Genomic DNA, 25,773 nt, shown 5'->3' with positions numbered 1-25,773 from the left:
AATCTAAAAAAAAAAAAAAATGCGAAAAATGCAAAAAATCTTCCCCTATTATTCCGTCGTCGCACTCTACTGTGTTTCCCCAGCGTAGTATTTCTTCTCCATTACATAAATGATCACGTGACTTATTTAGGGAAGAAGGTCAGTCAAGATGGCGGCCACATCTGAAAACAATCTCGTTGACATTGGAAGAGATCTAACACGAGAACAACGGTCTCTAACGGTCACAGACCTTGACAAGGAAGTTTTAGAATCTGGACATTTTAAAAGCGATCAAATCAAAGAATCCCAACTCTATCGAGAGGTATTTGTTTGCCTTTTTGTACTAGCTATAGCCCAATAACATCAATTTCACAAAGACATTTGTGTAGCTCACATATTGCTAGATTAGCTTTACCCCTATGTTATTGTTTCAGGATTTTGCAAATTTTGTCTGTGATATTTTTGTACACCGAGCTACTAGATGTGTGTAGTTGTGCATGCATTATTATCTCATAGTGTCAGTTTATGACCTTGTTTCCTTTGTGTGCCTTCCATCATGTTGCTATGCAAACAACATTTGCAGCTTGGATGGTGTTTATGTGTTGACATTACGACCATGACGAAATGAGGGGATTATGACCAATATTGATCTTATGCTTTGTTGATGTCGTTACATCTCTGTTTTCACTTTATATTTTGATGTCATTTTTATAAAAATTATCAATAACTGACGAGTGCAAACCCTCATCTGCTGGACCAGCTTTAAAATGTTAGTTCCATGACTGAAACCTTTTTTGTTATTCTGGCTGAAGAAGAAACCAAAGAGAAAACATGGTAGCAGCTTACAGACAGCATGGTGCGAAAGTTTCAACAAGGACACCCCCAACATATTTTTGGCAAAAAGCCTTTTAGTTAGCACAGGCCCAAACCAGAATAGTCTCCACTCTCTGTTTTCTTTAGATTTCTACAATTCAACCTTCATTGAATATTACCTAAATGAATAATTTTTTAAATAGTCTAAAGTACCAATTTTAGTTATCCCCATAGTGTAGAAGCTAATAACTAGATAGAAGGCTAATAACTAGATAGAAGCTTGACTGGGGCTGGTACTACAAATTAAGCCACGATAAAAAGATTCTCTCTTTAGCATAAAATGTGCACATAATTTTTTCCTAGCATATTTAGTTATTTTTGTGCATTTTAGCACATGAAACAATCTTTAATGCAATACTAAACCTTGCAATAATGCAATAGTACACCTTAAAATATACACAAAGTGAAAAAAAAATCATGGCAGAATATAAATGTGGTAACACCCTCCACCATTGTGATGGTTTAGTAACTTATGCAAGTGTTATATCGCATGTGAAGGTTAAGAATAAGATTTTTAAGAGATACTACCAGTCATCGTTCCATTTATGAAACAATTAATATTACAAGTTTTCAAGAAGTTTTTCATAAATTATTTTGCATGTGGAATGTGTAGAAATTAAAATCATGTTTAACAGTAATTTCCACCTGCGATATATCACTTGTCTAATTTTCCATGGTAGTTGCACATGTTCGTAAACAAGTTCCAAACCTCTGAAATGTTCAGAATCAAATTTCTGATTGATTGGTTGATAATTAGTTTACGTGTATATACTGATTTTAATCACAAAAATTATATATAATATATACCTCTGAAATGGCCAGAATCGAAGTTCTAATTGATTTAAAGTATATAATATGAATAAAAAAATGTGATGATAAGAAGGTTAGTAAATTTAAGTTGTTGAGAAAGATATTTCTTATATGCCCTGTGTCGTTGAGCACCTGAAAATGAAATGTTTATTGTATTAATTTTTGATTTAATAATACTTCGTATCATTTTTATGCCAACACTCTGTTTCTTCATTCCTTGCTTATATCTCATGGTTAAAGCTTATATATATATATACACACACATTTCTCACAACATGATGATTAGGCATTCTCAGGCACTCTTCTTCATGAATAGTGTTATAATATGTCTATGGGCATAATTTTAACACACCATCATGGCCTGATTGGTGTCATAGTCTGAGGGTTGTGTACACTTTTCCTTTGAACACGAGCTCATTAAATCTTTTTCATCAAGCTTTCTTCATTCAGTTAATTGTGGTGCAATAGAAATTTTGATTATATTGTTCTTAATTCAGGAAGCAGTTTTTTGAAATATATGTCCTCCCACAATGTTATCATTGGGCTAAATACTGAGCATGCTTCTTTGTGGTTGATTTTAAAAAAGGCTTCTGTTGGATTACAGCTGGCATTATCAGAGCTTTTAGCAATATGTTCATTAAATTGACACTCCTAATTCTAGCCTTTTTGCACTTTCGCAAACAAACTTCTTACCAGAGGCACCAAAAGGAAGAAAGCAAATTTCTCATTTACAGTGGTATATACCAAAAGGAAGAAAGCAAATGTTTGTTTTAACTGCTTCTTCATAAATGGGATTAATGATCATTCTGAAAAATGCTTTTAAGTGTTTGCCCAATTTTTTTCTGTTGTTCTATTGAGTGTGCAATTGGTTCGTTGGTCTGCTTATTGATGTATATCTGTTGCGAATTGATTGTTAAGTGTTTCATTAATTTGGCAGTTACATTACAATTATTTGACAATGCAGTGGTTTCAAACCGCTTTTCCCCCTTCTTAATATTTTTCTTTGAATCAACAGCAGAAAAACTTTGTTGGTGACTTTTTAATCCTGCAATACATAAGATTCTTCTGTTTAGCAACACTTTGTATGGCACATTACATATGGTATATTCCCCATGACATACTCCATATAGAGCACTATGGTGCACTCCATATAGCATACTCTGCATGATATAATTCATATTATCCATGCTGTAAAACAGAGTATCCCTATCACACACTCTATTTGCTATAATCCCTTTACTGCATTTAAAATGTTGATTTATTTCGAATAAAAATACTACTATCTTATTCCATATAGCAGCAATATACTAGAAAAATGCAATTACCTGACTAGTTTTTCACTTATGCCTTATTTTTATTTCATTTCAGAATAGTGTTTTAATAGTCATTTATATTGCAGTATTGTGCTTTAAATACATTCACTGGAAGATTTTGTCTAGCTAACTAAACTTTTTGTAGCTATACAAAGTATTACTCAGTATAGAAAACACATTCTGTATACTTCACAGTGGGGTCCAAACTGTTTCCAAGTTATTGGAAATTTGATTCTGACCGTTTCAGAGATGAAAATTTTTGCAATAAGTATGCATAGAGAAATGGTCTGTGATGTCAGCAACAGTGGCGTCACGTTTTTTATGAATATTGTTATCAACCAATCAGAAATTTGATTCTGACATATTAAGAGGCATATAACATGGTTTTGAAAATTAGTTACAGCCAAAAATTAATAATTATCTTCACAAATAAAAATAAAAGGTACTGTACAGTCTGAATGTAATCTACCGCAAACACGCTAATATCACACCTTTGCGTGGAGGACAACAGTCGTTGTCTTTTGTTATAATTAAATCCCTTCAGCGTTTTGCGAGTTTATATTTGCGTGTTAAAAAACAATGCGCTCGCGAAAAAGTATTGGAGCAATTATATTTCTTCTAATAGCAAGATGCATTGTGTAAATGTATTAATAAGCTATTCCCTTAAGTATTAGCGTAAAGTAATTAAGTAATGAAAACTTTTCGCGAAGTTTTATAATACATTGCGCGAGAATGTATTGTTGATTTAATTACTTAAAAAGATTCCAGCGCGTTTAATCTAAGAAACATACAAGAAGCATTGTTCACGCTTTTCGTTTTTAAACTTTTAAAATGCGATCTAAAAAACATATCTATCACTGCTATTCATTTTTAAACTTTTAAAAAGGGATCTAAAAAAACATTTCTATCGCCGCTTTTCAATTTTAAACTTTTAAAATGTGATCTAAAAAACATTTCTATCACCGCTATTCGTTTTTTAGCTTTTAGAATGCGATCTAAAAAAATGCTTATTTACCGCAATTAAAATTTTCAAAAGAGTTCGCGCAAAATAGATTGCTAAAATTGATCTTGCAACCTATTGTGATTAAACAATCGATCGCGTGGGGTCCTTGTTTATCAGCGAGGCAATTATTTTCTTAAAAAAACAAAAGCTATCACAATGTTATTGTTCTCTGTAACTATTCATGCGAGTTTCGTGTCCGCGGTAGATTACATTCAGACTGTACTGTACAACATGCTTATTGTAACCACCTTCTTAAATATGACCCTTAAAAATATTTAAAGGAACAAAATTTTAAATGTAGACACACGGTGGCGTATCCAGATGTTAATTTGGGCACACTGCGAGCGCGAACCGCAAGAGTTGGGAGTCTGAATCAGCTCGGGGTCTGGGGGCAGAGCCCTGTTGGGGGACTGGGGATGAAACCCTGGAAAATTTGACAATTTTTTGACTAAAATCACATTCTTTAGACCGAATTATACCGTGTATTACTGACATTAAGATTCTAAACAATGTCACTAATTTACATGCTTAACATCGGATGTATACTACAAGGTTTATATAACAGACACGTAGTTAGATTCAGTATCGATGCTGCTAACACTCCAAGCTCTGCTGTATTTTGTTGGATTACGATCGAACTGGCGGCCCCATTTGGTAGTTTGCCACAGGAAGCCTTAAACCCCGAGGAGCCAGCGTAATGCAGACAAACTACAGTATTCCCTTGTCTCTTATCTATAAAATATATTGCAATAATTTTAAGTTTATTTTCTTTATTTTCTTTTTTTATGTCCTAAGGAGAGTGATTCCTACAGCTCACAGGCTAATTCAGGCTCACAGGCTAATTCAGCTTTGAAGAATTCATGCAATATACGCCTCAGGTGGCCTCTATTTTCCCACATGGGTAGACAATGACTGATTGCTGTTACTGCGTGTTTTCAAGTATTTGAGCTTAAAGTTGTAAGTGAAATACAATGATTTTAATCATCTGATACAAGGTATTGATGTGAAATGATTTTTGATGACATCAGCAATGCCTGTCGATATACAAAAATTTTGGTTTTAGAAATTTGTTTACCTATTGCCTGTATCATGTAAAGGTTGAAGCACTGATCAAGAAAATAGGATCATGTACTTGTGATGAATAGTTGCAGAGATATTAAGGTTTTTGATGACATCAGCAATCTGAAATGGATTTCCATCTGCTTCCAAGTTATTTGACCCTAAACTTTAAAGTGGGATGCAATGGCTTCCCTAATTTTTTGTTCAAACCTTCCTATTTTTTTTTTGTAATTCGTATTTCAAAAAGTTACATAGGGATAAACCAGGTTTGAATAGAAATATTGCATCTATTCCATTATTCCTATTTGTTGATTAATATATCGTACTATAATTGTATCGTACGATCGTAATGTATTTAAAATAATCTTTTATCAAATAGTGTTTGTATCATGACTTGATAATGGTCGTATATGGCTGAAACGTCGTCAAATATATTTAATTGATGAAACTGGTGATGTTTTTTTACACTTAATTATATGTACACACCAATATCTACAACATTAATTATTACTACTACACTGACCATCGATTTGCACTAAATTGTGTTGCTTCATTTTTTCCTACAGTTCCCAGACAGTTTAACAAAATCTGTGCTTTTTGTTGTCTTCTTTAATAGATTATTACAAGACAATATCTCAAACCAGCAACCTATGCTGGAAAACACACTCTTTGTCCAATATAACTTTTACACCCTTCACTACCAAAGGGATAATCTATAAGTACATGACAACAACCGGACTCATATCATCATGCGAACCGCTATGTTTCAGCCCACAAAATTTTGGATACAAAAGAGTATAAATATTTCACAAATGTATTTTATGATTTACTTAAAACAGTCATTTTTTTTTTATTTTCACTTGTGCACTAATTACATAGTGCCATGTTTGTTATTAATAGTTCATCATCATTCTCGGCTTAACGTCCGTTTTCCATGCTAGCATGGGTTGGACGGGGTATATTAATGACCCTCTTCCAATCTGATCTAGACTGTGTTAGATCTAAACTCAACTTCCTCTCTATCAAGTCTGTCCTTATAACCTCCTGCCAAGTCTTTCTCGGTCTGCCTCTGGGCTTTGCCCCAGGAACTATGAAGTCTCTACACTTTCTTACCCAATTATCCTCCTCCATTCTTTCCAAGTGCCCCAGCCAATTCAATCTTCTTATCTGGATAACATCTTTAATTCTACAGAGACTTAGCCTGCTTCTTAGCTCATCTGAACTCTTTCTGTCTCTCAGACTGGCATTACACATCCACCTAACCATTCTCATATCATTCCTTTCTAAACGGTCAAGATCTTCCTGCTTCACTGCCCATGTCTCACTACCGTACAACATAACACTTCTTACACAGGCCTCATACAACCTACCTTTTACCTCAATTGACAGGACTCTGCTAGTCAATAAAGGAAGTAACTCTCTAAACTTTTTCCAAGCAGAACCTATCCTGCAAGTAACACTTCTTCCAACACCCCCTTCACTGCCCAACATATCACCTAAGTAACAGAAGTTCTTAACTATCTCTAACAAGCCACTGTTGTACATCATTAAAGCTGGAAATACTTCATTCTCTATAATCTCACCTTTGCAACGCTTGCATACAAACTGTATGCCAGCTCTTAACCTTCCACTAATACTACTGCACTTCTTATGTACCCAATGCTTGCAAGTCTGACAAAAAATTGAGTTACTACCAACCTCTTTCCTGCAAACTCCACAAGGCCACTTTCCAACTACAAGGTCACACTTGGCTGCAATGCTACTTATCATGACTTTAGACTTTGCTGTGTTTACCTTCAGCCCTTTCTCTTCTAGTCCTTTCTTCCACTCCTCAAACTTTTCAACTAATTCTTCCATCGACTCTGCTATGAGAACCAAATCATCTGCATACAATAACTCCCATGGGCAACCTGTTCTGAACTCCATCGACAGCGCTTCTAAGACTAGAATAAACAACAAAGGACTAAGTACAGAACCCTGATGTACACCAACATTTACACTAAATTCATCACTAAGTGAATCGTTAATCCTGACACGACTTCTAGCATTGCTGTACATAGACTGAACCATCGTAACTAGCCACTCATCCACACCTAATTTTCTCATAGCCCACCAAATAACTTTACATGGCACTCTATCAAAAGCTTTCTCTAAATCTACAAAGGCAAAATAGAGATTCTTTCTCTTTCCTAAATACTTTTCCTGAAGCTGTCTGAGTAAAAATATTGCATCTGTAGTGCCACGCCCTGGAACAAAACCAAATTGCATCTTATCTATATCAATTCTTTCTCTAAGTAACTTATCAATCACTCTTTCAATAACTTTCATTACTTGATCAACCAACTTCAAACCTCTATAGTTACCCCTTTCTAATGCATCACCCTTGCCCTTGAAACAATTCACTATTACACTCGACTGCCACTCACTCGGAATAGCACCATCCTTTAAAATCTGGTTAGCAAGACTTGTAATAAGCTCAACTCCAATATATCCAGATGCTTTTACCATCTCTGCAACAATACCTGATACTCCTGCAGCCTTGCCAATCTTCATTTTCCTAATAGCCTCCACTACCCATTCTGTCTTGATCTGCATGGCTGGCCCTTCTACGACATCATCATCAGACAAATTATCCTCGTCCCAATCAAACAACCTCTGATAATGATTCTTCCAAGCTACCCTTTTCTCCTCCTCTGTGCTAGCCAAAACACCTTCATCATTACGTATACACTTCTCACCTACAATATCTTGATTAGTCTTCTTCATTTGCTTTGCTATCTTGAATACCTCATTGCGCTGGTCTTCCCTTCTTAACACATCTGCAAATCTGTTTCTCTCTGCTTCTGATTTTGCCTTATACACTGCTGTACGAGCCCGACGCTTAGCTTCTAAGTAAATATTTTTACTACCACCTGACTTCCACTCTTTCCAAAGTTTCCTCTTTTCCCTTATACACTGGTCAACCTCATTATTCCACCACCAGATCTGTCTATGTCTAGCTGGTCCTTTCGTCCACCCACAGGTATCATCAGAAGCTTCTAGAAGGCAATTCTTCAGAGTAGTCCAAGTACTTTCAACATTGTCACTATCACATTGACTATTGTAGGCTAACTGCTGAACTTTTGCACTAAATTGTCTTGCTACAATCTCTTCCTTCAGCTTCCAGACTTTTCGACGGGCCTGTACTTTCTCTTGGCTTCTCTGACACTCTTCAAGATAATATCACAAACCAGCAACCTATGCTGGGAAACACACTCTTCCCCCGATATAACTTTCACGTCCTTCACCACTTTCTTGTCTGACTTTCTAACCAAAAAGTAATCTATCTGTGTCTTACAACCACCTGACTCATATGTTATCAGCCTACTCTGTCTCTTACTGAATGATGTGTTGCAAACCACCATGTCCGTTGCCATTCCAAACTCAAGCAATCTCTCCCCTTCCTTATTTCTGCTCCCAAATCCATAGCCTCCATTATTGAGATAATTTTACTTGACTGATGTCAATAGGGTGATACGGGTCATACCAACCCTGTTTACAGCCAGGGACTGTAGCTAGAAGTTGGAGTTCCTTACAACCTTTAAACTCAAGAGATTTTTCCTAAATTTTTTAAATTTAGGGAAGTGAAATACCTACCTCACTTTCAATCAAAGTTGTAAAAAATGCTTAAGGACTGGTTTAATTGGAAAATATAGATGTTGGAAGCAATTTCAAAAAATTTCCATCTTTACAAGATTCAGTTCCCCAAGTTCCATTTTTAGGGGTAAAAATGACTGGGCAAATTATTATTAGCTATGTTGAAACTGTTAACGAAAACAGCAGTGTTGAAGAAGTGAATTGGCAATAGCAATTAGTGAACTGCGATATCTCCATATTGAAAAACATCTTGTAAGCTTAGCTGATTTAGATGAAGGTGATTATTCTTGTAATGTACAACACATCATTATTGATGGCAATGAAGAAATTGAAGTAGTAATAAAAAAGAACTGGAAAGCAGCTAATTCTATGCATTGGTGACTAAATCTTTTTCCTGGCTATTTATTTTTCTGAATAATCCAAACGAAACCCTGTTCTTTTCCCTTGATAACAAGCATGGAAAAATATATTTTTTTCTATCAAATTGAGTTCACACTGGGAAATGCGTAAAGCATCTAGTGTATACAAAATAGGATGCTAGTGTTCTTATGTTATTGTTTAAAGATTACCTCCCAAACAAAAACGAGTTGAGCTTAAAGATAAAAAGACTTAAGAAAGAACTTTTATTTTACCTGAAAAGTTGCTGTTGATTAGATATAAATTAATAAATAAAAAAATGTATAAAATAAAATCAAAACTTTAAAAGGAACTATAGATCATTCGGAAACAGCAATTAAAGGCTATATTTTTCATGTCATATGATACAACACAATGACATACCAAGCCGTACTTAGAGATGTGATTCTTTTGAAATGTGAATAACAGTTTACATTACAACCTAGGATTACCAAAATGTATTATGAAAGATACTGTGAGAAGGAGTTGGTTGGGGATCACTCCAAAACCTTTTAATCATAAACTTTTACAATAAAATCGTTCCTAATAAAGTAACAAATAATATTAAAAAAACCATGCAGCCCCATTTTATCCTACATGTTTGAAGATGAACTACCTAGGAACAAAACAAGGCACAAAATTAACACGAATGTTCACAATTCACCTTAAATGCCCCTTATTAAAGTTTTAGTTAATATACAGGAAATTTTTCAAAAGGTAATTTAAAAGTTGTAACAATAAAAAAATTTTTTCTAGCAATCGCAATACAAAGTTCTTACACATGCATGCTTCTTTCTCCTTGTTTGATTGATGCAAGAAAAATTTGGAATTGTTTTTCCACAATTCACTCCCCTATTGTGATTACGGCCAATATTGTTTTGAAGGAAACAACAGAAACTGGTTGTAAGTGAACAAATTCTCAAATTAAAGATGAACATATTTCCTAAACTACCTTATTTTATGCTTTTTGTAAATCAGTTAATTTTGTGATCGTTAAGTTTGTGCCTTCTTAATTTCCTATCTACAGACCTATTGCCTACATCTTACAGTCTTTCTAATTTATATATGTCAGCACTCGATAATTTCCCACGTGAATGCCAATGTATTAATAAAGCAACCATGTGAATAAGATATCACGTTGGTAAAAATTGCTGATATAAAAATTTTGATTAGAAAGACTGTGTTAGGATACACTGTTGTGTTTGGGACAGCTCTGGTGGCAAGAGAAGGTTAATTAAAAATAATTCTTTACTAGTGATGCTAAAGATATACTTTAAAATGAGTTTTTTGAATAAGCAAATTGCAGTGTCTGCATCAACAACGTTTGTTGTACAAATTTCAAGATTAACACATAAATACAACATAAACACCACTGTCAAAAATGTAATGCTTGGCTCATAAGATCTGCGATATGTGAGATCAACAGAGGGCTTTCTGTGCATGGTAGCTTTGTAGTGTTGTGAGTGTTGTAAGTTTCAACCTTTGCTGATTCATGGCAGAGACCCGCATGACTTGTGTAGCTAAAACACAATAGTATATACTTTGCAGGACCTCGTTGAAAACAGTAGCAATAGGAATTAACAAGGTATCATCATCATCATCATTCTTGGCTTAACGTCCATTTTCCATGCTAGCATGGGTTGGACGGGGTATATTAATGACCCTCTTCCATCTGATCTAGACTGTGTTAGATTTAAACTCAACTTCCTCTGTATCAAGTCTGTCCTTGTAACCTCCTGCCAAGTCTTTCTCGGTCTGCCTCTGGGCTTTGCCCCAGGAACTATCCAGTCTCTACACTTTTTTACCCAACTATCCCCCTCCATTCTTTCCAAATGCCCCAACCAATTCAATCTTCTTATCTGGATAACATCTTTAATTCTACGAATACTTAGCCTGCTTCTTAGCTCATCTGAACTCTTTGTCTCTCAGACTGGCGTTACACATCCACCTAACCATTCTCATATCATTCCTTTCTAAACGGTCAAGATCTTCCTGCTTCACTCCCCATGTTTCACTACCGTACAACATAACACTTCTTACACAGGCCTCATAAAACCTACCTTTTAATACAATTGACAAGACTCTGTTAAGCAACAAAGGAAGTAACTCTCTGAACTTCTTCCAAGCAGAACCTATCCTGCAAGTAACACTTCTTCCAACACCCTCTTCACTGCCCAACATATCACCTAAGTAACAGAAGTTCTCTAACGAGCCACTGTTATACATCATTGAAGTTGGAAATTCTTCATTCTCTATAATCTCACCTTTGCAACGCTTGCATACAAACAAAATGCCAGCTCTTAACCTTCCACCAATACTACTGCACTTCTTATGTACCCAATGCTTGCAAGTCTGACAAAAAATTGAGTTACTACCAACCCCTTTCCTGCAAACTCCACAAAGCCACTTTCCAACTACAAGGTCACACTTGGCTGCAATGCTACTAATCATGGCTTTAGACTTTGCTGTATTCACCCTTAGCCCTTTCTCTTCTAGCCCTTTCTTCCACTTCTCAAACTTTTCAACTAATTCTTCCATCGACTTTGCTATGAGAATCAAATCATCTGCATACAATAACTCCCATGGACAACCTGTTCTGAACTGCTTCGACAGCGCTTCTAAGACTAGAACAAACAACAAAGGACTAAGTACAGAACCCTGATGTACACCAGCATTTACACTAAATTCATCACTAAGGGAATCGTTAATCCTGACACGACTTCTAGCATTGGTGTACATAGACTTTATTATCGTAATTAGCCACTCATCCACACCTAATTTTTTCATAGCCCACCAAATAAATTTTCGTGGCACTCTATCAAAAGCTTTCTCTAAATCTACAAAGGCAAAATAGAGATTCTTTCTCCTTCCTAAATACTTTTCCCGAAGCTGTCTGACTAAAACTATTGCATCTGTAGTGCCACGCCCTGGAACAAAACCAAATTGCATCTTATCTATATCAATTCTTTCTCTAAGTAACTTGTCAATCATTCTTTTAATAACTTTCATTACCAACTTCAAACCTCTATATCACCCTTGCCCTTGAAACAATTCACTATTACAGTCGACTGCCACTCACTCGGAATAGTACCATCCTTTATAATCTGATTAGCAAGACTTGTAATAAGCTCAACTGCAATATATCCAGATGGTTTTACCATCTCTGCAACAATACCTGATACTCCTGCAGCCTTGCCAATCTTCGATTTCCAAATAGCCTCCACTACCCATTCTGTCTTGATCTGCATAGCTGGCCCTTCTACAACATCATCATCAGACAAATTATCCTCATCCCAATCAAACTCAGTGTTAAGCAACCTCTGATAATAATTCTTCCAAGCTACCCTTTCCTCCTCCTCTGTGCTAGCCAAAACACCTTCATCATTACGTATACACTTCTCACGTACAACATCTTGATTAGTCTTCTTCATCTACTTTGCTATCTTGAATACCTCATTGCGCTGGTCTTCCCTTCCTAACACATCTGCAAATCTGTTTCTCTCTGCTTCTGATTTTGCCTTATACACTGCTGTACGAGCATGACGCTTAGCTTCTAAGTAAATATTTTTACTACCACCTTGCTTCCACTCTTTCCAAAGTTTCCTCTTTTCCTTTATACACTGGTCAACCTCATTATTCCACCACCAGGTCTGTCTATGTCTAGCTGGTCCTTTCGTCTACCCACAGCTATCATCAGAAGCTTCTAGAAGACAATTCTTCGAAGTAGTCCAAGTACTTTCAACATTGTCACTATCACACTGACCATTGTGGGCTAACTGCTGAACTTTTGCACTAAATTGTCTTGTTATAATCTCTTCCTTCAGCTTCCAGACTTTACGACGGGGCCTGTACTTTCCCTTAGCTTCTTCAAGATAATATCACAAACCAGCAACCTATGCTGGGAAACACACTCTTCCCCCGATATACATTTCACGTCCTTCACCACTTTCTTGTCTGACTTTCTAATCAGGAATTAATCTATCTGTGTCTTACAGCCACCTGACTCATATTTTATCAGCCTACTCTGTCTCTTACTGAATGATGTGTTGCAAACCAACATGTCTGTTGCCATTCCAAACTCAAGCAATCTCTCCCCTTCCTTATTTCTTCTCCCTAATCCATAGCCTCCATATAACCTTCAGATGACTTCCCAACATGACCATTAAAGTCGCTGCCCACCATGACAAGTTCAGTGTCTCCAAACTTTGATGTGACTGCTATTAACTCATCATAAAACTTATCTTTATCTTCCTCACTGAGTCCACACTGTGGAGCATAAACTGCCAGAAAAGTGACAATCCTATTACCTATTAAAAACTTTATCACTATAATACGACTATTAACACGCATAACATCTATTACTTTTTCTACCCACTTCTCTGCAACGAATATGCCAACTCCTCCATATCCATCACTATTACCAATCCAAAAAAGCTTATACCTTGCCCTCCTACCTTCCACAAATCGCACTGAAGCTCCTCTCCACCTGACTTCCTGAACACAACACATATCAACAGATCCTGGGTAAATAGTTGTAACAATCAAATAAATAACAAAAAAACAAACAAACTCACGAACCATTAAAAGTAAAATAAGTATATAAATAAAATTATCTGGTATGGTAAGTTTAAACAAGGCCTGCAAATTTTTAAAAGAAAGAGAAAAAGACTATCCAAGCAATGGATGTTGCTACAGGTATTCTTCACTATTGTAAACTTTTGTGGGATTGATGTCACACAAACGCATCAAAATCTCTATATTTAAGAACCGTATTTCAAATCATAACGTTTTTTAACTATACAAGAAATAAGTGAATCAGTGTCCAATGTTTTTTCTGCAGTTTCAACTAAGAAAGTAAAGTGAAAAATGTTAGGGTTAATTACATTTACAAATTCCTGTTGTTTTTCTTGTCAAACAAGTGATTGACTAATAATTGTTCAGAACATTGTATTTTTAGGTCCAAAATGTTCAACAAGTTATTAGGTTAACAGAAGACGAATTAAAGAATTTAAAAGAGCTTCACAAAAGGACAGGATTCTCCCATCCACCATCTATATATTTTGAGGTGAGATACAGCTTTCTACGTTAACAATAAATTGAAAACTGAATATTAGATAGATTTAATATTTAAATAATCAGAAAAAGTTTTTTTTTTCTGTCTTTAAAGAAACTTGTAGATTTTTTTATTTTTCCACAGCCTTAGGCCACTGATCATTTTTTGAAGAGATGGATGTTTTCATACAGTGTTAAAATAATTGCCTCTTTTTCGGTTCATCAATAGTTTATTCAACTTTTTTTTTATCAAACTTAGTAAATAAAGCCTGAAAGTTATTAAATTGTAATTTAGATAAAATCAAGCCTTATCTTTCTGCCTGTATTAAAGCACAGGTGTTTTTTTTTCTTTTTGTGTGCTTTTGCATACACAAAATGTGCTTTGTGATATTTCATTGTTTCTATATAAGTCTTTTAAATACTTACTAATGGGTTTCCTGATTTTTCAAAATTTATGAAAAAAATTCTCTTTTTTTTTCTTGATTGATTTTTTTTATTTTAGGCCAAAATGTTTAATGACAGATTAAAATTAATGAAAATAAATAAATCAATCAAGGAATAAATAAATAAATACTATAGCTCAAATTTATATTACTATAGCATACAACCTACATTGTATCATTTAAATCGACATAGGATGGCTACTGCCAACCTTTTCCTGTGATTTTGTTCTTTTGGACGCTGGTTATTCTAATTTCGTTTTTACCATGCAGAAAAGCAAATGGTTACAAGAAGTTTTTTTTACAGTAAATCTTGTTTACTTCCATACATTAAAGAATGGAATAATCAGTAAAACTTTGAAGTTAGTTCTCTATTTTTTACAATTGTGAATAAATTCTTTATTGATTTTCTTTGTTGTTTGATAAAAAGAAAAAAATAGAAATTTTTCTGATATTCATCATAAGTATTCTTTTATTTTCACTTTACATAATATATTTTCTTTTTTAATGCTACAAATCTATGGAGCAGTTTTTACTTAACAGAAAGTTTACTTGGTAAATACACCATCGCATTTTGCTTATATCTATGTGTTTAAGTGAAAACTGCTGGTTGCTATAGTGACTAGAAATTTATTGGGTTTGGAATTATGCATATTTGCTTTATTTAGCTAAGACTTAAATTGTAATGTGTATATTCTACTTTGGAAAAGCTCTTCTTGATGTACTTTTGTTGATTGTGGTTGTAGTAAAGCAATAGTTTTCTGCATCTTATCAAAATAATGCGAATGCAAGAACGTTTCTTTTTTTCTTCTTTTGCAAAATAAAAACAAATTCGATCTGACTCATTCTGCAGAAAAAGGTTGTATGCACAAGTTATTGACTCAGCTTTCCATTTCTATTATTATAACAAATTTCTTATCTGTTTTCTTTTTTCATACAAATCAAAAACAACACATGTGTAAACATTGAAAATATATTTTCAAAAAGGTTTTTAAAACTCCTAAGCAACACTCTTTCACTACTTGGAACAACCTCTGTGCAGTGTTATCGCTAACGCAGATGTATGTTTTAAAGAAATTCTTGTCTGCATAATTTGATGGAATTCATGCAGCATTGTTATGCTTTTCAAGTTGTTATGATGCTCAAAATGAGATAGATTTTACCTTTCTGTATGCTGTTTTTAGTTGAGATATACAAACATAATGATCAGTGGTGGAAGTATTAGACATGAGCTAAATACCTTCATAGCCAAAGGTTTACTCACTCATTTGTTAATGTGAAAAAATATGATTGAAACCTTTTTCTTTAAACTTTCCTCCCAACAACAGGAAGTCGAAGATTTAACGGTGAAATTGGATGCGCTGCGCAATAAAGAGAAAACACTGTTGCACAAAAAACCAGTGCAAAATGGTAATATTCACAATGATTCTTCAGACGATAGTGCACCCTCATCTCCCTCACCTCTTCGCTCTGGAGCAACATCGACGTCGTCATATGGAGATGTGATCCCGTCATCACCGCTTCGTGCTCATTTCAGAGCTTACCTACCAAACAACCAACGTACAATGGTTAGTGTTAATCTTTTTCTCTGTACTGTATTGGTGTAAAATTGATTTGGAAAAGACTGTTAAAATAGAAGAAACATCTTCAAACAAATACATATAAAGTTAACTTTTTGTTGTAAATATTTTGCAAGTGTTTTTTTTTATACTTTGCTATCTGCAAAACATTGCATTAATTTACCCGTGTTTTATTTTGTTCCAATTTTATTGTTAAAATCAAAGCCACATCTAAAACTTGTACTATGCAATGCAGTGTTTAAGACGGAGTATATGACGTTATACATGTTGTATGTTTGTTGTTTTTATGGATTCTTTTTTTGCACACTTTATTTTACAGATAAAATATAAACATGGGCAAACAGTCCGCGATGCATTGTACAAGGCAATGACCTTACGAGCTTTAACAGCTGATTCATATGTCGTTTATCTTAAATCCACACGGTAAGATTATTTCTATAGTTGAAGTAAAGATTAATCGTTTTCTACTGCTTTTCCTCAAAATTTGTAGAGATTCAGTTTAGTGAAGATTCGATGGTATTCTTTTATGATACATTAATACGTTTTTCGAATAAACTCTGGTATGTTGCAGTCCTCAAAAGCTTCTAATGAGATGTACAATTTCAGTAATCAAAGTTTCTTTACGCTTTTATTTAGGAAATGGAAAACAATTTCTATTTTATTTTAAAAAATAACAACTACAAGCAAGATGTATTTTTTTACCATCTTCGTAGAGTTTGTTGCAAACTAGTTTCTAAGAAACAAATATATTGTTAAGCCAGCAACTAACAATCAGATTAAGCATAATCAAAATACTTCACAAAGATTGTAGAACAATATTTTTAGAGCTGCGTTGAAGCACAGTATTTCACCTGCTCCAAAATTGCAAAAGATTTTTCATTTATTTTTTGCGTGATAGGGAGAGAGTTGACTGGGACGCTGATGTGGCATCATTAGACGGTGCCGAGGTATGCTTCTTTTATATAACTTTGCTATTTCTTGTGAGGAGACACAAAAGTAGGAGACTGACTATGAATAAACAATGTCTGGAACATCTTATTAATGCTAAACGAATTTCTTTGTACATCTGTTTTCTCTTTCTCCTCGCGTCTTGTGTGGTACTATGGTTTGTTTTCAGTTTGGCCAGACGATTAATTATTTTGTATTGAAATATCCATGTCTGATTTCTTCTCCAGTGTAAACACACATGTTCTTATTGATTTTTTATATGACAGCGAGCAACGCTTTTCTAAAAGTGCTTTTACATTCACTTTAAGGTTCGCTACCCTTTGGCTTTAGGTGGTGCATCTTCTGTTATCACAGTTCAATTATTTCTAAACCTTCAGTTCTGGTATGAATACGAACTTTGGTAGAGAAGGGCTTATGTTAAAAGGTCTAAAATTAAAGTGAAAATTTTTTTTTCATGAAATCTTTTTTCTTTTTTATCAATTACATATAAGCTGATAACGAATGGTGCGAATGGCTTAGAGTGATATTTATTTCGAAGTCGAATACGCTTAATATATTATTTACTTTAAATATCATATATGTTAGCATTTGTTCACATCGAGACACGGTTACCATGCTTCCTCAAAACTTCTCAATTTTAATCCTCCGCCCTTCTCTAAATGCAACATCATTTGAAGCTTGAACATACGTAAATTCGATTATTCAAATGTGCTACTTTAAGAACTGCATATTTTAGTGGTGGTGAAGTATACATGTTCAGTTTTAAATTGCATTTCTTATTCTTTATGGAAAACAGTTTAGATTTTTTCTTTCCTCAAGAACGCAAACCTTGTGAAGTGACCTCAAAAAACAGTTGAACACCTCAATTCTCCTCAGCTTTGACAAAAAGTAGAAACCTGGTAGATCTTTTAAAGTTTTTGTGTTATGCAAAAATCTTATTTTGGAAGGGCACCATTTGTTTAGCATGAATTTCTTGAAAATTGTCAAACTGTTTTTACGGTAGATTATCGCTGTCCTACTTTCATGTAGATAGGATTTCTTTTAAAGTTAAATTGCATAACATCTTTTAGGTTTCAGTTGAATTATTCGATGACAATTACAATTCACAAACGCAGAGCTTGTCACATAATTTTGTAAGTATTATTTCGCTGTGAGAGTGTGCATGAATTATATTCACTCAATTTTATATTTCTGTGCGATCTTCTCCTAATTTCCTTTTAGGTTCGGAAAACATTTTTTACGCTGGCATTCTGCGATGCATGTCGAAAGCTGTTATTTCAAGGATTTAGGTGAGATATTTTTCCTAAAAAATTGAAGCTATTCAATCCAGCAGTTTCCCTATACTTACACGAGTTGATATATATTTCATGTTTTTTTTAGATGTACAACTTGCGGGTACAGATTTCATCAAAAATGTGGAGCTCCATCGTTGTGTCAGCAAGCCGAACATCTTAATATCTACAAAAGGTTCGCTCAACTTGTTTATTGATGTCAACTTTGTGTCTTGTTTTGTTTGCAACTACTCAACCACTTAATTAAGTAAAGGTGCAAAACAAGAGAGAGTATTGTTTGTACTACAAGTTGCTTATTTGCACTTCCTCCTTTATGATGGCCCTCAACAAAACTATTTCTAGCGTAGAAAATATTTTTTCCAATTCGAATTTGAGAGAAGGCGGGACTGCTTCTCTACAGTAATTTTGTAAACGATTTTTATTTTTTGCTTAGAATGTTAGCGTCAAACCCGCCAGCTGCAACGTTACCCAATATGCCAACAACACCTCGACCTCTAGGACCGAGAGAAAGATCTATATCAGCTCCTAACGTAAATATGATAGGTCAGCCAGGTGGTCCTGAAAGTATTATTGTTGAAGTAAGCTGATTTTTTAACGGTAGTTGATACAGCTTTTGGACAAGTGAATTGTGTCTAATAGTAATGGCTACCGTGTTCTTTGTTTATAGGTAGTTCTTGAAAAGAATTATCAGCATTCACGAACGCGTCATGAACCTGCTACGATATCAGGTATGTAAGAGCATGTAAACACTAATCAATACATAGTGGTGACATGTTTACGTTCTGATGTACTCAGTTACAATTAAACTGTTTAAGAAACTCAATACGGTGACAACCTTTACATAGCGGATTGCATGAAAAGAATTTTTGTTATATCAATTAAGAAACTATTTCACAGGAGTGAAAGTTTCTTAAGCTGAACTCTAGTTAGCTACTCAAACCGACATGCATATAGTTTTAGCACGGTTTGTACAATCCCTTGGATAACGTACCCGCAAATAATGTACCTTTAATTTCTATTTAAACACAGGTGGTCTCATACGACAGCTTTCTGGTCAGAGTAGTCAACGTGGCCACCTTTCTGACATCTTTACACCCGATCGAGATCAGGGAAACGTTTTCAACTTTTCGGCAGCAAACTCGGTACCTCTATCCAACGTTCCTACATCGCAACCGCACCAACCAATTTCCGGCATACCTGGATCATTACTTCACCCAGCTAAAGTAAGGCACCGATCAAAATCACATTCAGATAACGACAATGTCAAAAAGGTAGCGCCTTGTGATGCATCGTATTTATATGTTGTACAGAGCTATTTTGTATCATCCTTACTGTGGTCACACCAGCTGATTTTCGCTCGAGGCTTGCGGTCAGAGCCCAAGAACTGACGTGTCTGAACCCGTCAGTATCTATCAGTACCAATGCAATGTCGAGATTGGTTCTTCCTTTATGTTTCTCCCTTTCTTCTGATTTTAACTAGCATACCTATATACGATTCATATATCACTAGCTCTAACCTTTAACCTTGTATTTTACTGCTTTAGACGAGAAATTCGCGGCGTGATTCGAATGACGATTGGGAAATAAACGACGGAGAAGTTCAAGTTGGTCAAAGGATAGGATCTGGATCATATGGGACAGTGTACAAAGGCTTTTGGCATGGTATGCTCTACCAAGTCATAACTCTTTTTTCCCGATGGCCTGAAACTAACGCTGGTTCTAATGTATTACTCTTATTTGCTGTATGTTTTTGGCAACTCCCATATACTGAGAGTAACGTATAACTTCGCCACGTTACGGAAATTAATGACTTCAATAACCGGCGTAAAAATACCAGTAAGGTAACAAAACCGCCTATTTTTTAAGTTCCATTTTCTTCTCTTATAGGAACTGTAGCCGTAAAAATGTTGAACGTAAAGGATCCGAACCCTCAACAACTACAAGCTTTTAAAAACGAAGTAGCTGTTTTGCGCAAAACCAGACACGTTAATATTCTGCTTTTCATGGGTTGCATGTCGAAACCGAATTTATCGATCGTTACGCAATGGTGCGAAGGTTCTAGTTTGTACAGACATTTGCATGTAATGGAGAACAAATTCACCATGGTACAGTTGTTAGAAATTGCTCGACAAAGCGCACAGGGTGTTGAGTAAGTATTATGCTTCTTCTTTTATGTAATCTTTGAGGGCTGCATGACTAAAAAATAATTTACAATCCTCCAGATAAATGTTTTTATACCATCGCTTGTAATTTAAAGGTAAGATTTTCTGGCGTTTGTTAGGGACATGTATAACCCTACAAATGCTCAATTTTTGACGGTAATAGAGCACATAATTAGGGATAAATAGCTGGTGTGTATTATTTAACGACAATCAGGACATAATACTGATTCACACACATGTGTGCAAGTATTGGCATTATCGGAGATTTCTTTGTATTTCTTGAATTATATTCAGTTATTCATCGACTGGATGTGAATTGTCGAATTGTGGGCTTCGTATTTTGTCAATTTGTTTCTAATATAAAAGAGTCACCTTATCGTCAGTGTTTCTTTTCACTTGCATATTTTCAGTAAGTTCATATTTTTTTTTTTTTTTTAGTTACTTACATGCGAAATCAATTATACATCGAGATTTGAAGTCAAACAGTATCCTTTCTAATTTTTTTATAAATTATTTGTCACTGAGTTCGATCAATTTTTAAACGTTTAATTACCTTTACTAAAATCAATTGTAACAGTAACAATTTTTTGTTTCTTAGTTCCAAAAAAACAACAAAGGTAATGGGAACTACTAATCACCGATTCACAATGTCAGTTCAGTAACCATTCCATTCCGCGAAATATAATTTTTCGGTAGGGCAGTTGTGGCGTAGTATGTTATCGTAGCTGAAGCTTACAATTGTGAAAAATCTAAATAATTCCACATAAAGGTTGCTTTATTCTCCAACATAATCTGCCGGCCATAAATATTCTAAAGCTAAGTTTTTTTTTGCACTGGAAACGAAGCATAATATAACGACGATGATGAACAGTTCTTATTTATGACTTACCATGATTATTGATTTCCGCCGGCTAAGGCGGAATCTTTAAAATCGCCTGGAAAGATAGAGAGATAGAGAAATAGATAGATAAAGACAGCCCAGAGCCTTGACGCCTAAAACTTATCCAGTCTAAAGCCTAAATCCTCGTTTTGACAGATATTTTTCTGAGAACGAGGCTAAAATTAGTTTTCAGCCAATTAGAATCCTAACAGTGCAATAAATTGTTTTTATAGTTCACCAACTTTGATGTTATTAACATTTCCCTTTAATAATTACTGTACAATTTTTGCAAGCACGTAGACTTAAACTGTATCCGGCAGAACTAATGAATTATTCATGAATTTTAATTTAAAGATTAATTCTTAAGGCTGAATATTTTTGGTGAAAGATAATTTATTATAGCTATAAAATCGTGGCAAGTGTATTATAAAAGAAAAAATATGAATATATAGTCTGAAAATAACCTTCGTAACTGATTGTGTAAAATTTGCTGCCACTTTAAAAAATATTTTCCAAGTTGTGTTCCCCCATATTACTCAGTTATCTTCAAAGTTCAGTACTTTTTCAGATTATTGATAATGGCGGAAATCTTTGAGCCGCAGAGCTTCTTGTTTTTTATATAATCCGTAAATCTTCGATTGTTAAACATAAGAAAACATGATAGTTGCACACAGTAAATAAAAAACGGAAAAGCGCCGCAATTATGATTAGCGGATAAATATATCCTAACAATCTCTAATGTTTACTTACCATGCTAAATATTTACCTATCTTTCGCATGCGTAACGTTTTCGTCCAATAATCTAAAAACCTGCTGTAGCAATTGCGATATGAAGACAGTACAGCACATCTAACTTAAAGTGAAAGTTTCTTATAAATGGTAAATTTCTTAGTACTCAGTGTCTTATAAATGGAACAGGGAAACGTGAGTTCGTGCTATGTGTTGTTATTTCTTTTTTTTCTATTCCTTTCAAACCTCTTAAGTTTTGCTTAACTCAAGCTTTTCAGATATTTTTCTGCAAGAAGACTTAACCGTGAAGGTGGGTGATTTTGGACTTGCAACCGTCAAAACAAGGTGGAGTGGAGACCATGGGTGTGAACAACCATCTGGTTCTATATTGTGGATGGTAAGTTTTATAAAGAGAAATGCAAAATAACTGTGAAAATTTCAGTGGCATTTGTATAAACATTTTTTTAACCTTTTTTTTGACTACCTTTTAGGCTCCTGAAGTGATAAAGATGCAGGATCCGAACCCATACACTTTCATGTCTGACGTTTACGCGTTCGGAATTTGCATCTACGAACTCATCACCTCTACGCTACCATATTCAAACATTGGAAATAAAGACCAGGTAAACATAGATCTTTGAAAAAACAATAAGAATTTTAAATATAGTGAAATCTCGATCACAAAACACTTTTTCATGGATCCATTGGACGTGAAAAATATTTTGCTTAATTTCTTCAGCAACTCAATCCTTTTATCCCAAACATAAAAAAGTACTCCCTCAGATTTTTTGTCTTTCTCTAGTTGAAATAAATCTTTGGTTTCTTGCGAATTCGAATCCAATGTACGAACATGGATTCAAATTCGCTGAACCTGCACAAGATGTGTAATCGCTTATATTTATCTTATTTGTAGCTTATATACATGGTGGGGCGAGGTTATTTGAGACCCGACCAAAGCAAGATTAGGTCGGACTGCCCTAAAGCGTTACGGAGACTATACATAGATTGTATAAAGTATAATCGTGAAGAACGGCCTCTGTTTATTCAGGTAAACCAGATAACACACGTTCATAAATCTTCATTTCTGCTTGTCTGCGATACGAAATGGAAATCATTCTAGTTAAATATTTTTGAACTATGATGTCTTTATGATTTGCAGTCCTAACAAGTATTTATCGCAGCACTTACGTTGGTGTAAAAGGCGTCGTAAAAAGTGTTGTCGAAAAGAACCTTTATATTCTGTACAGGTTACGTTCAGGCTACGTTTAATTTTGTAGTTCTTTACTTCGTTTCTTCTTCTCTTCATAGATTTTAGCGTCAATCGAATCCATCCTACGGGCTTTGCCAAAGATAACTCGCAGTACCTCAGAACCTCTTTTGCACCGTGCAAAACCAAGCACCGATGTTGACATATCGTATCCATGCCCAACGCCACACACGCCCATAAGAGGTTCGGGCGTGTTTAATTTTTACTCTGCGCAACAGCAACCTGTTTATTAGATAAACAAATCGTAAACGTTTTTGCAGAGTGAGAAAATCATTGTATCCGCCCTGTTTATCAGGTGTATTCAGACTATAGATAGTGTGGCCCAGAAAATGTGACAAACATCCTATCAGGTGTGTGCGAAGTGGCAACATCTTGCAATGTGTCTTGACGATTAATCCAAGAACAAATAAAACAGATTTTTTTTACAAGTTTGTTGTAATTAACGGAATATTTTGTGTCCAGTTGAATTTATTTATTGTGAAAAAGTTTATTTAACGTGACACTCGCTAATTTAATTGTGAATGATTGCTCTTATTTGCAACTACATAGAAACAATACGTGATTCTCAAATCAAATCAAATTCAAGTTTTATGGGGTTTTTCAAACGTGTTTTGTCAATGTATATGTTAAACAATCAACATATAAAATGGGTGTGTCTGCTTATTATTGACGTTCAGGTCGGTTCCCATTAAGTCAGTATTTGTGGTGGAATATCTCTTGTGTTGTTGCTTGGCAACTGTTGCTTAACACTGTGGTATAAACGAACCTTTGGTTGTGACAATATATCTTTGTATGAACTTTGGTAAACGATATCTTGTTTCGTGGATTATTTAGCTGAAGAGAATGAATGTGTGTGATTTCTTTTTTTATCGCTTTTAAATCTCTCCCGTAGCATTTAAATCGATTTACGAAATGAATTTTTTTATTTTTATTTTATTTTTATTTAATAGATATATATTTACATAATTAGACACGAAAGCAATTTTTGGAGAAGTTGTTTGATTGTGCACATATTTTTATATGCACCTGCAAGAGTGTCTCACTAGTCTTTTCCCCAGCAAGTCACACCATAAATTTGCCTATGCTTATCCATACATGAGTACAACATCTTAGGTTCTTTTTCTTATTTTTTACTATTCACCTTTTTATGTTTTTTTACTTCTTTGGGAGCTTAATGATTTGTGTACTGTCACTTTATCACTGTGTACATAGCAAACATCAGGTTGGTGTCGGTATACATATGTACATATAGTAAATTAAAAGTTTTTGTATACGTTGTCTATCTTACTTCGAAAAAAAAATGAAATATATCGATTTTATCAGATAATGGCAAATGTTTGTATGAGAAGTAGGTGGCTTTGAATGATAGAATGTCGAAATGCCCTGGGGACGAGTTGGGAAAGTGCAAAATATTATAATAAGGAAATTTCTTTGACTGTGTACTTAACTGTTTACCACACAGTGTAGCTGCTTAGAAAAGTCTCCAGAATATAGTAAGCCAGAAATTATTCGACCTGACCAAGGAAGGTATGCTCCCTCGTATTTACAAACTTGTAGAACGTACAACTTATTTCTTATCCAAACCTTTTTATAATAAGTTTTTCATATGTTGATCATTCGCACCAAGTTTCTTGATTTGATTTTGGTGTGATGATTTTCTTTCTATTGTTGAGGGTTTATTATTTCTTGAACATAATAGTGTAGTAGGCGACATTGCAGGAAATCCTTCTCCCATCATGGGGCACATTAAATTATGTTGAACATCTATTTATATAATTGCAAAGAATCAAAATTTAAAGCAATTAACCAATCAGGAATTTTCCGGACCTAGATGGAAATAACTACTTCTGTAGGACTGTCAACCAACCTGAGAATGTTGATGCAAGATGCTGTTTATGTATTTGTCACGTTTTAGACTTATTGGTGGTTTCTACTATCTTCCTAGCCGTTGTTCTAGATTCTCTATTTATCCGAGTAACACTTAGGACCAACCTCGTCCCCAGGGCATCTTGTATCTTTTCTGACCCAGGGACGGCGATACGAACCCCTTTTGCTCGAGCTGTGGTCCGCGATTTCGTTTTTCTTCACTGCGCGCATGTATTTGAATTCGCTGCTTTTTCTTTTTTGTTTCACCAAAATATACTGCATCACAAAAAATATTACTTTGTTTTTCTAGGTTTATTTTGTCTCTTGGTTTAGAGATGTATATTTTACTTCGACCGATGATGGGAGAAAATGTCCTGAAACGTCGCCTACTAAACTTTTATGTTTAAGAAATAATAAACCCTCAACAATAATATGAATACTGAACAGACAAACCGAACGAAGTAATATTTTCAATAATATGAAACAGC

The 25,773-nt window shown here is 34.7% G+C and overlaps 1 protein-coding gene across 2 annotated transcripts; it reads left to right on the top strand.

Annotated features, from left to right (window-relative positions):
- The first annotated feature begins 108 nt into the window (after window positions 1-108).
- On the top strand, window positions 109-24,746 carry LOC130654992 (serine/threonine-protein kinase A-Raf-like). Of its 2 annotated transcripts, none has more exons than XM_057457695.1 (18): window positions 109-301; window positions 14,027-14,134; window positions 15,890-16,129; window positions 16,461-16,564; window positions 17,040-17,088; window positions 18,160-18,222; window positions 18,311-18,378; window positions 18,470-18,556; window positions 18,815-18,959; window positions 19,049-19,109; window positions 19,411-19,604; window positions 19,926-20,043; window positions 20,269-20,530; window positions 20,982-21,028; window positions 22,431-22,549; window positions 22,644-22,775; window positions 23,066-23,200; window positions 23,461-24,746. In XM_057457695.1, exons 1-18 carry the CDS (start codon window positions 149-151, stop codon window positions 23,650-23,652), a joined length of 2,277 nt encoding a protein of 758 aa, XP_057313678.1. In that variant the 5' UTR covers window positions 109-148; the 3' UTR covers window positions 23,653-24,746. The 2 variants fall into 2 exon arrangements, with proteins under 2 accessions (XP_057313678.1, XP_057313677.1); XM_057457694.1 differs by having other exon boundaries at window positions 110-301; window positions 19,411-19,652.
- The last annotated feature ends 1,027 nt before the right edge of the window (window positions 24,747-25,773 follow it).

The sequence above is a fragment of the Hydractinia symbiolongicarpus genome, chromosome 8 (assembly GCF_029227915.1).
Source record: "Hydractinia symbiolongicarpus strain clone_291-10 chromosome 8, HSymV2.1, whole genome shotgun sequence".
In the NCBI taxonomy this organism is placed as follows: domain Eukaryota; kingdom Metazoa; phylum Cnidaria; class Hydrozoa; order Anthoathecata; family Hydractiniidae; genus Hydractinia; species Hydractinia symbiolongicarpus.
This window is presented reverse-complemented; position numbering and strand designations above follow the sequence as displayed.

Coding starts and splice junctions, on each gene's coding strand:
- LOC130654992 (XM_057457694.1), top strand. CDS start 149: ATGGCGGCCACATCTGAAAACAATCTCGTTGACATTGGAAGAGATCTA. Junction 18,223..18,310: donor AGAGCTTGTCACATAATTTT/GTAAGTATTATT, acceptor ATTTCCTTTTAG/GTTCGGAAAACATTTTTTAC. Junction 20,044..20,268: donor GTACAAAGGCTTTTGGCATG/GTATGCTCTACC, acceptor CTTCTCTTATAG/GAACTGTAGCCGTAAAAATG.